This window comes from Haliotis rubra, unplaced genomic scaffold (assembly GCF_003918875.1).
Source record: "Haliotis rubra isolate DU_JTF1 unplaced genomic scaffold, ASM391887v1 Scf614, whole genome shotgun sequence".
NCBI classification, from domain to species: domain Eukaryota; kingdom Metazoa; phylum Mollusca; class Gastropoda; order Lepetellida; family Haliotidae; genus Haliotis; species Haliotis rubra.
In genome coordinates this window covers 267,963-286,357 of record NW_025767318.1, presented here as the reverse complement: position 1 = coordinate 286,357, position 18,395 = coordinate 267,963, and the positions used below count along the sequence as shown (strand labels likewise).

Here is an 18,395-nt window from a genome sequence, read left to right as displayed (position 1 = left end):
GTCATCAGAAACAAGTACCTGTCGTGAGTGGTGAATAACGGGATATGGTAGTAAGCTCGGTAGTCTGTCATTTAGGCCTTAAAACAAATATATCCAAGAAAGCCCATACAAGAGTAGAATATGTGGCAAGTCTACATTTTCACAGTTTGAGGAGAATGAAGAAAGTCTCAGGGCTCCTTTTCATTATACTGCTCGTTTTAGTATGAACCTTTTTTCTGTAAAATATGTCCATTTCAGAGACTAGTTGTTAGTCTATAAGCTCAGTTATTTGGTGGTTGATGCCTGTCATTGTATTCAAAATCGTAGATCGATACTCAAGATCCCAATCACCGGATTGTCTGATCCATACTCGATTATGTACAGACCGCCGTAGCTGGAAGATTGCTGAGTGTGGCGTTAAACAGCAAAACAAACATAACCACATTAAACATGCCTACACAGAGGAACACCAGAGTACATACGCCACCAAACACACCAACACTCAGGGACACCGCTGTAAACATGCAAGCAGTTGATATACATGAACACCACAGTAAACAATCAAACAGTGAGCATACAGGAACACCACAGTAAATACGCGAACAGTTCACATACAGGGACCCCACAGTAAACAAACAAACAGTTGACATACAGGAAGACAACAGTAAACAGACAGTTGACATACAGGAAGACAACAGTAAACAAACAGACAGTTGACATACAGGAAACCAACAGTAAACAAACAGACAGTTGACATACAGGAAGACAACAGTTAACAGACAGTTGACATACAGGAAACCAACAGTAAACAAACAGACAGTTGGCATACAGGAAACCAACAGTAAACAAACAGACAGTTGACATACAGGAAACTAACAGTAAACAAACAGACAGTTGACATACAGGAAGACAACAGTAAACAAACAAACAGTTGACATACAGGAAACCAACAGTAAACAAACAGACAGTTGACATACAGGAAAGCAACAGTAAACAAACAGACAGTTGACATACAGGTAGACAACAGTAAACAAACAGACAGTTGACATACAGGAAACCAACAGTAAACAAACAGACAGTTGACATACAGGAAACTAACAGTAAACAAGCAAACAGTTGACATACAGGAAACCAACAGTAAACAAACAGACAGTTGACATACGGGAAACCAACAGTAAACAAGGAAACAGTTGACATATAGGAAGACAACAGTAAACAAACAGACAGTTGACATACAGGAAACCAACAGTAAACAAACAGACAGTTGACATACGGGAAACCAACAGTAAACAAACAGACAGTTGACATACAGGAAACCAACAGTAAACAAACAGACAGTTGACATACAGGAAGACAACAGTAAACAAACAGACAGTTGACATACAGGAAACCAACAGTAAACAAGCAGACAGTTGACATACAGGAAACCAACAGTAAACAGACAGTTGACATACAGGAAACCAACAGTAAACAAACAAACAGTTGACATACAGGAAACCAACAGTAAACAAACAGCCAGTTGACATACAGGAAGACAACAGTAAACAAACAGACAGTTGACATACAGGAAACCAACAGTAAACAAACAGACAGTTGACATACAGGAAACCAACAGTAAACAAACAGACAGTTGACATACGGGAAACCAACAGTAAACAAACAGACAGTTGACATACAGGAAACCAACAGTAAACAAGGAAACAGTTGACATATAGGAAGACAACAGTAAACAAACAGACAGTTGACATACAGGAAACCAACAGTAAACAAACAGACAGTTGACATACGGGAAACCAACAGTAAACAAACAGACAGTTGACATACAGGAAACCAACAGTAAACAAACAGACAGTTGACATACATGAAGACAACAGTAAACAAACAGACAGTTGACATACAGGAAACCAACAGTAAACAAACAGACAGTTGACATACAGGAAGACATCAGTAAACAAACAGTTGACATACAGAAAAGCAACAGTAAACAAACAGCCAGTTGACATACAGGAAGACAACAGTAAACAAACAGACAGTTGACATACAGGAAACCAACAGTAAACAAACAGACAGTTGACTTACATGTACACCACAGTAAACGAGCAAACAGTTGATATACAGGAACACCACAGTAAACAGGCCATCACGCATGAACCCAGCAGTGCGCATGTACCACAGTGAAAAAGATCAACGGACAAGAATGAAACAGTAAGCACTCAACAATATTTTGTATTCGAACAAAACTCAATATTATCTCAAACCATCACAGTACCTGCTAAGACCCGTGAAGATCCGGGTTAAACTTGATCTTAAGTACTGACTGACTGACTGAGTTTAGTTTTACGCCGCTTTTAGCAATATTCCAGCAATATCACGGCGGGGGACACCAGAAATGAGCTTAACACATTGTGCCCATGTGGGGAATCGAACCCGGGTCTTCGGCGTGACGAGCCAACGCTTTAACCACTAGGCTACCCCACCGCCCCTGATCTTAAGTAACCCATGCTTGTCGTAAGAGGCGACTGAAGGTACCGGGTGGTCAGGCTCACTGACTTGGTTGACACATGTCATCGTATCTCAATTGCGTAGATGGATGCTCATGTTGATCACTGGAATGTCTGGTCCGGACTCGATTATTTACAGACCGCCGTCATATAACTGGAATATTGCTGAGTGTGGCGTAAAACTAAACTCACTCGCTCAGTACCTGGTAGTATTTTACAATTTTCTAGGACCCAGAGTACACCCAGTGGAAAGAGGCCATCCATATCAGAGGGAGAAAAAGATCTTCAAGAGGTAAGTCACGTGTAGATATACACAGAACATTTGGGATACCATTTGACTTTCACCAAAAGTGATGACAAATATTAAAGTTTGTTGAACTTGACCTAGCTGAGTGAGTGAGTGAGTGAGTTAAGATTTTAAGTCACATCGGCAATATTTCAGCCATATCGTGACTAAAGCAAGTTCTAAATATATCAACAATTTAAGTGAAATTATAAAATTCTGCCAACGAAGGACAGTAAAATAACTAGATTATCACAGATATAGATATAAAACTAGTAACAAAATCTAAAACATTTGAACTATACAAGACGATACAATATAAAAAACAGGCTAATGATCGCCAACAACTGAAGGTAGATCACCATACTATGACCTAGCTGAGTTCACCCAAGCGTTTTCGAATTTTTGATGATTGTCAGTACAGGTTATAGCTTCCTTCACTAGAAATGGAATATGATCAGTAAATGTATACGTCTGTCTTCCCTAGTTCCACACAACTAGCAGCAACACTGTGATGTGTTTTGAGTTTGAATTTGTCAACCGCCATTATAAACGTATTATCTCCATGACGTATATATTGCACTTTTTGACCCGTGAAGATCCGGGGTAGAATAAGTCTTCAGCAACCCATGCTTGCCACAAAATGCGACTGTGCTTGTCGTAAGAGGCGACTAACGGGTTCGGGTGGTCAGGCTCGCTGACTCGGTTGACACATGTCATCGGTTTCCAATTGCGCAGATCGATGCTCATGCTGTTGATCACTGGGTTGTCTGGTCCAGACACAATATTTACAGACCGCCGCCATATAGCTGAAATATTGCTGAGTGCGGCGTAAAACTAATTCACTCACTCACTCACTCATATATTGCACTACGGCTTACTTTGTACATGTTTGTCATATTCAAGAATGCATGTTGTAATCAACGTACGTAAACATACATATTCTGAACTTCAGATTCTGGTCAACAATTAAACGTCAACTCCATTTTGTTTCGATTCCTATAATACACAGACTTAATCGACATTTATATACTCAGCAAAATTGAAAATTTGACTCTGATAAATTTCGACATTTTCCTATTCCTGTTTTATGAAGTTGAACACTGACACTGAATGTGAACTTGAAAAACAAATAAAACTTTTCATATTAATCTTTGTTTGGAAATGCCACGCCTTTCAAATCCAGAACGTCAACGTGCTATGGGGAGGTTTGATGCTGGTCAGTCTGTGGTCGCTGTTGCAAGAGCCTTTAATTGCTCACGAAAAACATTTTTTAATCTCAGGATGAGAGTCCCACAAACCGGAACTGTTGCCGACCGTGTGTGTGACGTCACTCCGCGAAGATCAAGCAATACGATTACGTCATCTTCGGGACAGATTTGCTTCTGCAACTTCCACAAGTAGGGAGATGTTTGGTGTAAGGATACCTGCGCAAACTGTCTGAAATCGCTTGCGTGCCGCTGTACTTCGCCCCGAAGACCCCATAATGGACAATGTAACGCCTCTTTATCAACACAATCACAATTGTATGTATGTGGGCCACAAGACATACATACGGTTTAATCAAAGACAGTGGAATTCGGCTGTCTTCAGCAACGAATCTCGATTCACATTGTGGTTTGTCGACGACAGGGCCCGAGTGTACCGAGGCGAGGTGAACGCCACGCTCCGTGAAGTGGACAGATTTGTGCGCGAAAGCGTAATGATATGGGGTTCGTTTTGGGACGTTCTCCCCTTGTTGTCGTTCGAGGGAACTTAAATGCTGTCCAGTACAGGGATCGGATTTTGCAACCTGCCCTGCTCCCATTTATGCAAAGACACGGCCCTGGACTGACGTTCCAACCAGATAACGCGAGACCATATACGGCAATTTTTACACAGAAGTTCTGGATTGGGCGTCGCGTTGCCCCGACCTCAAACGAGCTGGGTCGACGTGTTCGTCAGCAAGTCAATCCACTTCAGACGTTGCAACATCTTCAACGTGACCTTGCTGAGTAATGGCGACGCCTTCCTATGGGTGTGTTTACTAAAGTTTTAAGATCCATGAGGAGACGTTGTGTGGCTGTAAGAGACGCTGGAGGAGGCTACTGAACACCTATGTTGAATTGTTCTCCACGCCATGATCGTCATTTTGGAGGGTACCTTGACATCATGAACGTTATCGTTGTTTAAGAGTTTCGGCGAGATTTGTTTTTGTTTTCCTTTAATACCAAGACTAAAGTAAGCAAAACCTTCATACTAAAATTATTGTCTTAAACCTAATGCATGTATTAAAATCCTAGTGAAAAAAAGTTTTCAGTTTTGCTCAGTATACTTCATGAAACACAATGCACATTAAACAAATGTAATACTGCATTAAGCTGTGTATAATAGTACTTTACACTATTATCTGAATTGCGTGAAACAGTTTCACTTACTAGGGTAAATTAATACCGATTTTAACATTAATCAAGTCAGACATTGGTCCAGGTATATTGGTCATGTAATATTTCAATAATCGCTTGTAACTGTCGCGTTTTACAGTAATATAACAATGTAACAATTTTATATGGCGAGATCAAACCAACTTAGAATATTTGGAATTGTATCTAGACGTACTTTGAATGACCTTTCGAGGCATGATATTTGTTAGAGTGTGTGATTCTGTTGTAGCAATGTGCATGAGTGATCAGTAGATCACACAGCAGGTGAAACATCTTTACCATATGCACTTAAGAATAGATGTACCTGTCATATGATTCGCACAAGATATAGATAATTTGCAAAAAACCCAATCGGTTGCCATACCTGCCGTAAAACCGGCGTCAATGAGCTGTCGTTATTCTGACGGTGTCCTCGGCACTCATTTGATTCAATCCCATATACAACCTGAACTCAAACAGTTTTGTTGATTTTACTTCATCAGTTTATGTCGGAACGTGTATTACAGTTGTGTGACTGTAAATCTTAACTCACTCACTCACTTGTTGAAAATAGTGGCACCGCGATGGAATGGAAACAATGTAAACAACGATTGAGAAATGTGGTGTTTTAACGTCTAAGTGAAAACTAGGAAGGTGTACTGAAACGAGCCAATAAATAGAATTAAGCAACAAAACGAATATTATATACTAGGCGTCATTAATAGAGGGTCAAATGGTATATAGCACATGTAAAGAAATGGTTCACAGGAATAATATATAGAACTGAGAGTGTCATCGTAATGTTTAATGTGTTGACAAACGTGATACATCGTGGCATACAGACAAAAAGTTCAAACAGCACTAGCACACATCAGTTGTGTAGATCAACCCCCAAAATGAAAATGACAAACACGAAGCACTCGGTCCTTCAATATCTTGTGTAGCCTCCTCGCGCGCCCAAGACACAAGATCAGCTTGTTCTCATGCTCCTTAACAAGTTCATAAAGAAAGCTTGCGGAATCGCATTCCATAACTCTACTACTTCTCTACTAGTCCTGGGAGATCCACGGTGCTGGGTGACGTCGATCGTGTTCATCCCAGGCATGCTCAATTGGGTTGAGGTCTGGCGAGCATGCTGGCGATACCGTCCGCTCTACACCCTGCTGCCTAAGGAATTCCGTGACAATCCTGGCCCTATGAGGCCTAGCGTTGTCGTTTTGCAGTACAGAGGGTCGACCATAAAAGCCATGCATAGTTTGCAGGAATGGTCCTGCTATAAGAGCCAGAATATCGTCCAGTAAGATTACCGTCGACCACGTGCAGTGGACTCCGTCCAGTGGTAGTTATCCCTGCCCAAACCATGACCGATCCCTCGCCAAATCGGTTATGCGTGGCCACAGTTCCATCTGTGATTCACCCTCCATTGCGACGATAAATCCTCTGCCGATCATCATGAAAGGACAAATTGCATCTCCTTTCATCTCTGAAGAAAACACGAGACCATTGACGTTGATTCCAGACCCACATTAAAGCGGACAGTAACCTGTCGCAGAACTCGACCAGATTCCCAAAGGCCTACAGCCGGACCCCTTTCAGCAAGTGTCAAAAAACGTCTCATTTAAGCTGCGATTTCAAACAGGTACCTGAACAGTGATCGACATTGAAAAAGCATCAATGCATGTGTATTGTCCTCCACTTTCCATGGATGGAGCGACTTGCATGGGCAAATCATTGCCATTAAGTGGCATGTGGATTTCGATATTGACAATTTGAATAACAAATGTGCCATTGGTAACAGAATGTATCGGACGTTAAAGAACCTATTAATGACATTTCAACGGCATAATGTTTTTCCATACTGTTAAGAAAGTTTCCAAAACATTCAGTTGTATATATTTCTAACACAAACGAAGATTTTACTACTTTTAGTAATTAGTGTTCCCAATAGCCTGACCCGTCATTAATGACGCCGAGTATATACGTCAGCATCGGAGCATAAAGCGACTGTATTACACATCAACACTCCTTTGTTCCCCCACCTGCTGATGTTAATGACTTGACAGCATTGTTTGATAAACAGTGCTAGACCTGTTGAATAAGCATGCACCAATCAAAATCAAGCTAATTCGTCCTCAAGATACTGCACCTTGGTATTGTTCAGACTTTGCACCTTGGTATTGTTCAGACTTATGCTGGCGTAAGTCACGACTCGAAGTCAATCGCCAGATGTTCAACTCGAACCAATTAAAGTAAACAGATGTATCAGAAAGGCTAGATCAGATAACATTATTCAAGAAATTACCACTAACACTGACAATCCCAAGCTCTTGTTTTCCACTCTGAACAAGTTGATTGGCAAGAGGGCTGTGGTCACCTGGCCACAAGGTACTGATACTACTCTTGCAAACATCTTTAGTTCGTATTTTTCCGAGAAGATTTTACGGTGACCTACCTTCAGTTCTTAGCGATACTCAGCCCGTTTTCATATTGTATTGTCCTAATTTGAAATCCTATTTCAGAGATAGATGCTAGTTTTAATTCTTGATACTGTGATATTCTGGTTGGTTTTACTGTCCTTATTTTCATCGCTATAATTATGGCTGTAATATTGCCGATGCGATGTCCAATTTTAACTCACTCACTCATTCCGAGAAGATATCGAAGATACGACATGGTTTATAGTATCCAAATGATACTGTTTTGTATACAGAATTTATAGGAACCAAATTTGCTACATTCACACCAGTCACCGAACAACTGGAAATAAACTAATCACTTCATCAAAACCAACATCATGTTCGTTAGAACCATTACCTGCAGAATATATTGAGGAAAACTAGCCAATAAATTGACAAAACGAACATTCAAATATAACACCTCAACTTCGGAGTATAAGTGTTCGTATAATACACCAAACAGCAGATTTTGGTGTTTTTAGTGATCGTTGCCTGACGTAGAACGTTGTGTAACACCCTTTGGGGTGCACGTTGGAAAGCAAATAACACAAGGAGACGATGAAGTAGAGAAACAACGTTTGCCCTGATATGCAAACTTTGCTTTAATTTTGTTTCAATGGCAAGAATGTAAATGGGATTTTGTTAGCAATGCAATAAAATAAATGATGCCAATTAATATCACACACTACTAGGCCTATATATATATATCTAATAACAAGGCTCAGTCTCCAAGGAAATAGTTATTTTGTTATTTCAACTCAAATATCTTGCAGAAATGATACTAAGTATGTAATATAGTTATTAAATTGATTGTAATTTGACTTAAAATATATACCTAGAAGCAGTTATGATGATAAATCTAAGTCAGTAGAGGTGCCAGGTAAAAATAAGAGCAGGAGCCTTTAATCAGACTGAAAGTCTTATTGTATCTAAATCGAGTGACCCGAGTGAATCGAATCCGAATGCGAATCGAGTGTGTCAGGCCTTGACCAGTCACCAGGAGGTCATGTGACCTTTCTCAACCAATCAGAACACAGGTTTGATGGCTTACATACAAGAAACACTGCATACGCAGTGTCATTTCTAACACAAGTAAGTGATTACTAATTGTCCTTATGTTGTCCTTCTTGTCCGAATACAATTAGGACACAGTAGAAATAATCAGGACATCGAGACAATTTGTTATAATTAAACGGACAAGATCTTTCCGTCAAGGTAGCGTCAGTGGCCGCCATCTTGGTTTGTGGTCGGCTCTATGACAAGTGAAATTTACAAAAGCATCAGTTTCCTTTATCATATGGTATTGTCCTTATGTTAAATAAAGTGTCCGAAAAGATCAACCATGATGGACAAGTGAGATTTGTGTAAACATGTGATATAATAAGAATAAGGACAACGATTATATTCAGGCCAAGCGGCGGGACGACATTTTGACAGACGTCAAATGTATACTAAGACCATTAACAACTTTGGCCCAGTGTAGCATCAATATGCCCTGTATCCAGGAATTGATGTTGTCCTATGTGTCCTTTAACAATTCGGTCACGAACAAGTTTGCTAAAATATTTGGTAAATGCAAACAGAGAAAACGGACAGCAGACTGTCAATTAGTGCCTAGAATGATTGTCGGCAACAAATGTCAAAACACGAAACGACTGTCATATTGCAGGTACAAATGTAGGAAATACAGGTGGTTATACATTGTTCTCTATATCGTAAAGCAAGGCATTTCTACCATAGAATGCAGGAAAATACCAGATAATGAATATGTGGCTTTGATACATCCAATTTACAATTAGTCACTCAGCCTAACGTAAATGTTGTTGACAGGTCACCGTAACCCGAGAAATGTCAAACAGATCAAATTCGTTATTCTGTGGATGTAAATAGCGTAGTGACACACAGTGGTAATTAGGTCATGTCTGACAAGTGCTGCTACCGCGAACGTTCAGTGCTTGATAAAACAACTATCAACAGTGAATATGCCCCCTTAAAGATGCCTCAGATCTGTGAACTTCAGAACCAGGTAACTGTCTATGATGTTGTTAGGTTATTATTTACTTTAATGTTAAAAATATGGATGGACATGTGCAGATAGATCGTGATATAACGAAAATAGGTGACACTTATGATTGACAAAGTTTACATGATGTTTTTAATACTTATACTATCAATTTAGATTCTATTACAGTTGCTACCACGAACAGCCACTTAATCATAAACATGAAGATGTGCACAGACCAGAAATTCAAGTTAAGGACCAGAAAATCCACTAACAAAAACGCATTTGCTGATTTAGTTCAACCTGAAACTCTGTCTATGTTAAGAGATTAAGAAGTAAACAAGAATGTTTTGGAACACTGACTTATAGACATATCATTCTGTTTACAACAGGTTTCCTGACAATTGGCTTGCCAACTACAAGACGACCAAACGCATCATACGTCATCGAAACACTGAGGTCTCTGGTTGGTCACACAACTGATGAGGACAAGAATAATACGACGATAGTTATTTTCCTTTCCGATAGAAACGCCACCTACGCAGAGGAATTTGCGCAAAACGTAATCCTGTGGTTTCCTACGGAATTGGAAAACGGCTTTATTCATGTTGTTCGCGCACCTGATGCCTATTACCCATCATTAAAAAACCTGAAGAAAACCTATGGAGATGACATGGAACGTGTAAAATGGCGATCCAAACAGAATCTTGATTATGCCTTTCTCATGCATTATTCACAGCCTCTTTCCGAATACTACCTGCAGCTGGAGGATGACGTCATCGCAGTTCCTAATTATCTGGGTCAGATAAAGTCTTATATACAACTGATGAACACACATGAGGTATGGACTATGCTGGAATTTTCTCGCCTCGGTTACATTGGTAAACTGTATCACAGTTCTGATGTTGGTAAACTTGCTCATTTGTTGTGGGGTTTCTTTAACGAACAACCTTGTGACTATCTGCTGACGCATTTTCAGAAAATAATGTTGCAGAAATCACGCTTCATTTATCCGAAGGAACTATTTCTACACAGTGGGTATTATTCATCGTTACCAGACCAGACCAGACCAAAGTTGGTAAAAACCACTGCGGCCACATTGTCCACGACAATGACCATTCACGAGCGTTTCACTTTGGATAACGTATACTCAGGCAAGGGGAACATGTGGGCAAAAGATGTAAAAATTGGAGATACAGCGACGATAACATTCACCAAACCTCGAAAACTGGTACAGATAACCATAGCTACTGGGGCCAAGAGCCAGAAGATGGATGTAGCGGAAAGCGCCATCTTGGAGTACAGCAGTGACACAACCTGTACAACGTACACGTATCTGTGTACGTTTGATGAAGCAGGTGAAGCAAATTATGTCAAAGATGGCCTTGAAAGTGTTCGATGTCTGAGGATGAGGATGACAAAATCTCAAAAATACTGGCTCATTATCAATGCAATACGTATATTGTAGCGTCAAGGCAATGTGTTATCTCCCTCTATTCTGGTTCAGACAGAAAGGCTCGTCACGATATGGCTGAAATATTGCCGATGTGATGTTAAATATTAACTCACTCACTCACTCAGACAGAAAGGACTGCCACGTGGCATTTAAATATGAATGCAGATAGTATATATAACAACTGTGATCGTCTACTTGTGACTTCTTTAACTGGACACCTGTTTTGAAATCACACGGTATACAAATACACACTGTTACAGCTAATAATTGCCGTGACAAAAAGGTTTAAGAGTCCCCTTTGAACCAGCAAAATATATAACAGACAAGTCTGAAATATTCAATGATTTATTGAGCAAACAATGAGCAAGCTACAATGAATCACAATACAGATTTCTCGTACAATGCAATTGAGTCACAAATCTAAAGTAATGGGTCACATATAAAATATCAACTCACCACAAGCCTTGTTATTTAGTGAGATCAGATATTCTAAATGGAGCTTGTTTACAAATGAGAGCAGTCAGGCACGAAGTATCAGGGTCAGACGATGACGAAGGACGAAGGCAAACAACGATGGGCAACTCCAGTGATATCGAAAGTTCCGTGTAATTCTGTGTGTTAGTCCGTGTGTCAGTCCTTGCGTTGCACCACACAACAGCCAGCCTTTATATATGCTGACACAGATTCTCGAACTTTCCAGCAAAGCATGGCTGTATCATTAAACACTTAGATCTTTCTCGAAACGTGTTGAACATACGACATGACGATGTCAACACATCAACATCCGGTCAAGGGAGGTAACTCTGGAGCGCTATCATAAAGGCGTGACGCTAAAATACTGTTGCCACTGAACATATATGACTCGAAATTTCACCCTTAACCAATACTCAAAACTTTAAACATTGTGACTCATAATTATTATCACCTAACCAATGTTATTACCATTACAAAAACACACTCTCGTAACATTTAGATAACACACCTATGAAAGTAGTAAAAGAAGCGGAATTCTTGGGTTTAATTTCTTATTTATTGAAAAATAAATGCCTGAAGGCCCTTGATTTGTTGAAAGTTGTCTCAAATTCAAAGTGAGGAGGGGTTCAGAAAACCCTCCACCCACTGTACCGAGTGCTTATACGATCCAAACTTGATTATGGCTCCATCAGCTATGGTGGAGCCTGCAACAGCAACCTAAAACTATTGGATTCCGTCCACCACCAAGGACTAAGACTTTGTATATGTAGCACTCAACATATCTGTGACACCACTTCTTATTCTATACTCCGATTATAAAGCTATCATCAGATCTTACATCCGTGATCTGATGCAGAAGAAGTGGGACACCCAAATAGGTATAAATAAATTACATGGAATAAAACCCTATATTGGTTATACCTACTTGGGTTGTCAGTCTAGATTTGAGGAAGTCATTATGTGACGATGTCGCATTGGCCATACGCGGTATACTCAAGAATACTTATTGAAATGTGAGGATATTTACTGGCTTTTTATAATTTAATTGCATTTATTGTGAATTTGTAAGTTGTTCAAGTCACGATATGGCTGAAATATTGCAGATGTGACTGTAAATCTTAACTCACTCACTCGCTTAATCTACTAGTTTCAACAGCACAGTTATGATCTGATTGGACAATTCGTAGATTTCCAGCAAGACAGTGCATATTTAATATACCCAGATGATGTGAATATTTGCTTCTTAGCTTTGTTCGATATAAAATAAGAAAGCGAAAACGAAACATAAAAACGTAGATGGCAATTTTTAACTCATGTGGAATTATATGCATATTTGAGTTACTCAAACTGAAAATGAAGACAACCAGTTGTCGGACTTGGAATCCTGGAATGCTGGCGATCAAATGAGAGTGTGGTTCCAAATCACGGCATGGGTTCCACCCAAATGCTATATGAATTTGTAACTTCTTAAAAAGCATCGTCCATCCATACAATATCCAATTTATCATGAACTACCGATACAGCCAAGCACCTACATTATTAAGAAATGTACATAGCCCGTAGTCCAATAAGCTGGCAATAAGTTATCCGTTACAATATAATTGACACATTGCTGGTGCGATGTAGCTCATTGGCAATATACATTCCGCGGCAAAAACAAAGGGTGGGGTGTTTGTCATGTTATGTTAACTTTATGTGGTTACAGCCTACCTGGCCTAAAATTAAATGGCCTGATTAAAGAATGAGAGTTGTCTTCTGTGAAAACATTACAATTCGCAGTCCTGGAGTACTAAGACTCAGTATCCCATGTACTTGTTGTTTGGGAACATTGAACAAGAGAGTGAACATGAACGATGTGACTTTAATATGATCTGTAATGACAGTGTGGTATTATAATAAATGATACAGATGTGTTCCATCTATATGTGATCGCTAGCGAAAGTTACTTCCGCGGTGGGATCCTTTTCATTTTTATTTTGACACGAACACGTTGTTAAAAAATTACAATGAATAGTGCAAATTGAAGCTGGATAATTTGTCTACCCACGACATTAATTTATAGACATATGCGCTTTGCATAAATATTTGTTTTTTTACACTTCGGAAGTTTTCGTCTTCGTCACATCAATCGTGACCAACTCGTCTTATTCCGGGACAAGCCGAATATCGACTCGTGCCCCTCTGGAAGGATTTTATATTGGCGCATGAACATCAGAAATACTTTATACAAAAACGATAACTCTATTCCTGTTTGATTCCAATGGTATTTAATATCACCGAAGCACTCGTACATTGTATTGCTGTTAGTTTTTGTCTTTTTTGTTTTGTTTTCATCTATTTATTTCAAAGAACTGAACCTCTTTGATACAACTAAAAGATGGAGAGAAAAGGTATTTGTTATACATATTCTAACGTAATTATTACGAGCCGTTCACCTTATATTTCCAAATGCATATTTCTACATAGGGTTAAGCATCATAAATGGGATTTGTGTTATTGCATAGAAATAAAAACATCCTTTTTCAGTTCGAATAAATCCCAAAGCAGATAATCAAAAATGACATTAAAATATTTCTCAAACTGAATATATTCGTGTAACCTTGTTGCCATATCCCTGGTGGAGATGTGAAACATAAGCCCAAACTTAAAGATTAAAATTAGTTTTATATATATACGTAGAGAATCAAATAAAGGAACACAGGAAAATTCAAAAATTCAAGCGTTCTTTTATTATTTTCCAGTTTTCATCACCACAGCGCTATTCAAAGCTAGTGATGAAAATTAGAAAATATTAAAGGAACACTTGAATATTCCTGTTCTTTTTTTGTTTCTCTACGCATAGATGTAATATTATTGTTTTAGATCTTGTAGCGATTTATAATTATGGTTCCTAAAAAATGTTAGAAGCGCACGTACAATGTCCAAACAAGCCCGCAAAACCGTCTGCAATACACTCAACTGGACACATGACAGCCGTTATGTCAACAAACGCACATGCGTATATTTGAATCCCTCGACATCCATGGCATTATCCTTATCAAAAAGATCAAATGCGGCAGCACAATTGTGTTAGCTACGGGTTTTTTCACTTTCAATATGACGATATATATTTTTCATGACTTTTTAAACAATCACATAATGCAATAAACCATTTAACTACTCGGGATTATTTTTATCAAAGCACTGCAGTCATTACGCGCGTACTGATTGGTTTGTGGTATTTTCGCACATAACAAGCAACAAGACAGGGATGAGTCTTCTTGGAGGTTACCGAAAGGGGCGAGTGGTGACGAATGTAGTCACAGTTCTTAAAATATGAAGAAACGTGTCTCTAGCTTTGCTCCCTTCTTTCCATTGGTACATTTATATTCTTTGTGCAATCAGAGGCCACGTTACAAAAAATTGTGAAAACAACCATCTGATTTGACCCCATTTTCTGCTTGGGAGGAGAGCCGTTTCGGTTATCTCCCCTGGATGGATATCGCTACTCACACTACCCACATACTGCATCCCCTGGATGTAGCCTTTTGCGGTCAATTGAAGGCCAACTTCACAAACTTTGCTACAAATCTGAGTTTTGTCAACAGCCAAAAGAGAAAGGAAGACATGATAGGAAGGATTGTTCATCGGGTGCAGAAGAAAGCAGAGAAAGAGAGTGTAAGAAACGCAAGAGAGGAACAAAGAAAAGAACGAGCACAATGAAAGAAAGAAATGTTGAGAGAGAAAGAACGAATGACATCTGAGAAACTGGAACAGATGAGGAAATGACGAGAGAGAAAGAGTATCGATGCGGTGCAGGCAGCTGTAAGAAGGAGAGAACAAGCATTGTCACTAAGATCAAATCAAGCTCAAAAAGTAATGAAAGTGAAGGTCGTAGTTTAAGATGAAGTTAAATGCCAAGAAAAAAAAATGATATCTTGTTTTGTAGTTGTTCAAACACAAATATTTTCAAGACTCACTTTGACCTTGACATAAATGTGATGTAAGAAATATGCATAAATAAATGCTTATCAATAAACATTCAGAAGTCTGAAGTTTGAAGAAAACCCAGTGAATGGTTATTGAGGTATCTCGCTGACAATCTTATCATGCATGTCAACATGCCGAAATCTTCGAAGTGTCGCCATGACCTTGAAAATTAAGTAAAAGTCAACAGAATCGACTGGGCCCTGCGCCTTCCCTAGATAAAGCTTGGCGTCAAATATGAAGAAAATCCACGGAATGGTTCTTAAAGTATCTCGCTGACAAGCTTATCATGCAGGTTAACATGCTGAAATCTTCGAAGTGTCGCTGTGACATTGACAAAATAAGAGAAGGTTACCAGAATGAACTGGACCCTGCTCCGTCCTCAATTAATGTTTGGTGTCGGATATGAAGAAAATCCAGTGAACGGTTTTTGAGATATCTCGCTGACAAGGGTAAAACGTTGAATTCCCCTCAACCTGACTGGGGCCTTTCTCGTGGTGTGATTAACCTGTGTACCAAATATGAAAAGAATCTAGTCAACGGTTCTAAAGATATTCTAATTCGTATGCACGGACAGACGGATCCTAATATAGTATGACCAGAAATTATTGAGAATTTTAGGAATATATTTAAGTGGATTTCTAGTATAAACAACCTTGACCAGCTATCAAGTGCTTGGTTTCGTTTCAAGAGAGACAATTCCGTTAATCCTTTTTCATTAGTTTGTGAAGAGTTATCCCCCTTTGTTTACTTGCTAGCAGACGACATTTTCAGTGATCCTTAGTGTGGATGATTTAGAAAAGAGGAAGTTGATTTTAAAGTATTATAACAAGGACATCAGATCAGCTAAAGTGATTTCAAGTAGAACAGGCATCCCTTTGTCCACTGTTTATCGTGTTTTGAAAAATATTGCAAATGGATATGGCATTGAGCACCAGGGAGGCGCAGGTAGGCCCAGAAAATTGACTGTCGCTGACAGGAGGCGGCTTGGTATTCTTGTTTCTAAAAACAAACGAAGGAGTTTAGAAAACTTAAGGCTGGATATGATTGATAGAGGAACTGTGGATGTCAGTAAGGAGACAATTAGAACTGAGCTGAATGCAATGGGTTGTCAGAAAAGTCGATAAATTCCATCGCCGATCATGAAACCTGAACAAAAGGAGCGAAGGTTGAACTGGTGCTAACAGCATAGAAATTTTAACTGGGACAATGTCATTTTCTCAGATGAAAGTTCTGTGTGGCTGTTTCCTAATACACTGAAATTCTGGACCAAACAAACTGAAAAATCTTTGTATCAGCGCCCAAAGTACAGTCCGAAATTTAACGTGTGGGGTGGCATATCTGTGTTAGGGGCAACGCCTTTCTGTGTATTTGAAGGGCATATGAACAGTGAGCGGTACACAGATATTCTCGAGGGACATTTACTTCCATCTGCTCACATGTTCTATGGAAATGTTTGGATTTTCCAGCAGGACAACGACCCAAAACATCGTTCAACGCATTCACAGGCCTGGTTTCGGACCCAAAATATGACATTGTTAGATTGGCCAAGCTATAGCCCTGACGTTAATCCAATAGAAAATGTTTGGGGACTTATGAAGGAAAGTGTCAATAAGAAAAATCTGACAAATATTGCTGAAATGAAAGAAGAGGTGGTCAGATATTGGGACAGCATGGACCACAACTTTCTAACTTCTTTGACCAGTAGTATGCCCCGCCGCATTGAAGCCTGCATTGCTGCCCATGGTGACTTGACAAAATACTACCTGTTCACCTGTCTTTGAATCTGGAGTTATGTTCTGCTAATATTCATATTTAATACGTGAGTAATGAGTGAAAAAAGTTTTTACAATCTTTAAATTCTCAATAATTTCTGGTTGTATTTGTACTACAAACAGGGGAATGGCAGTAAACAAATGAGGGAAGAGTGTGATTATAAGTGAGTGGACCACGTGCGACATAGATGCATTAAATGGGTCCATTTCGGGTGCATACCAACTTCGGAGAGAGCCACTTTGTGTAATACCTGCTACAGTGATGTTTAATGTGTTGAAATGTTAATAATACTGATAATCATTTTCTTGTTTAAATAGAATGGTCTGCAGTTATCAAATGTGAAATTTACAGCGTTTATTTTTATTTGAAAAGCAATACGTTCCTACATAAGAAATAACAATTCAAACTGAGTGCCTAGTTGAAAACACATTTCCCTATTGTCCTTTCCGAAAACTAGGTTACGTCCATTTGTTACCCAAGGGGAGTTAACTCAAACGTCATTTCCGGGGCCTACGATATCCAAAATGGCAGACATCGCCATATCATCATCTCACGAAATTAACCAGGATCAATCAATCTATACCGTCAGTTAATATTTATCCAGCCGGCGACAGAATGTCCCCGGCAGGAAGCAGGATCTTATAAGGAAAATACAAAGGTCTTTTAGGCTGAACATTCCGACTACTTTAGGGACCGCAGACAAAAGTCTGCCGATTTTTGAAAGGTCTAGTAACCACTGAGAAGTAAAGAAATGATGTTTCTTTTGCACAAATGTATGTGCTTTAGCCCACAGAGCTTCCCCAAGCCTCGCCTACAGTACAGTGCCAACTGACTGATAACCCTTATTAGAAATTCCCCAAATTCATTATTAATAATTCTTATAAGTCCTGGTTAATATTTACAAATTACTTATATAAAATATAATAAGTCCTGGTGAATGTTCTGCCATCCTCGATCACCTCTTCACTTTGCTTTTTTCTGGTGGAGAGATGCTTAGCTGCTCAAGGCTTCCAGAAAATGCAGGCAGATTTACGGTAGCGTCTACCCTTTATCCTTAATTACAATGACGTCACAATCGAAATGCACACTTCTGCAGTGAT

General features: G+C 39.2%; 1 protein-coding gene across 1 annotated transcript; it reads left to right on the top strand.

The window, feature by feature from the left end:
* The first annotated feature begins 9,111 nt into the window (after positions 1–9,111).
* On the top strand, positions 9,112–11,091 carry LOC124255965 (alpha-1,3-mannosyl-glycoprotein 4-beta-N-acetylglucosaminyltransferase C-like). Its single transcript, XM_046689912.1, has 2 exons — positions 9,112–9,190; positions 10,016–11,091. The coding sequence occupies exons 1-2, from the start codon at positions 9,112–9,114 to the stop codon at positions 11,089–11,091; spliced, it is 1,155 nt and encodes a 384-aa protein (XP_046545868.1).
* Positions 11,092–18,395: the final 7,304 nt, after the last annotated feature.

Coding starts and splice junctions, on each gene's coding strand:
- LOC124255965 (XM_046689912.1), top strand. CDS start 9,112: ATGCCCTGTATCCAGGAATTGATGTTGTCCTATGTGTCCTTTAACAAT. Junction 9,191..10,015: donor CAAGTTTGCTAAAATATTTG/GTAAATGCAAAC, acceptor TGTTTACAACAG/GTTTCCTGACAATTGGCTTG.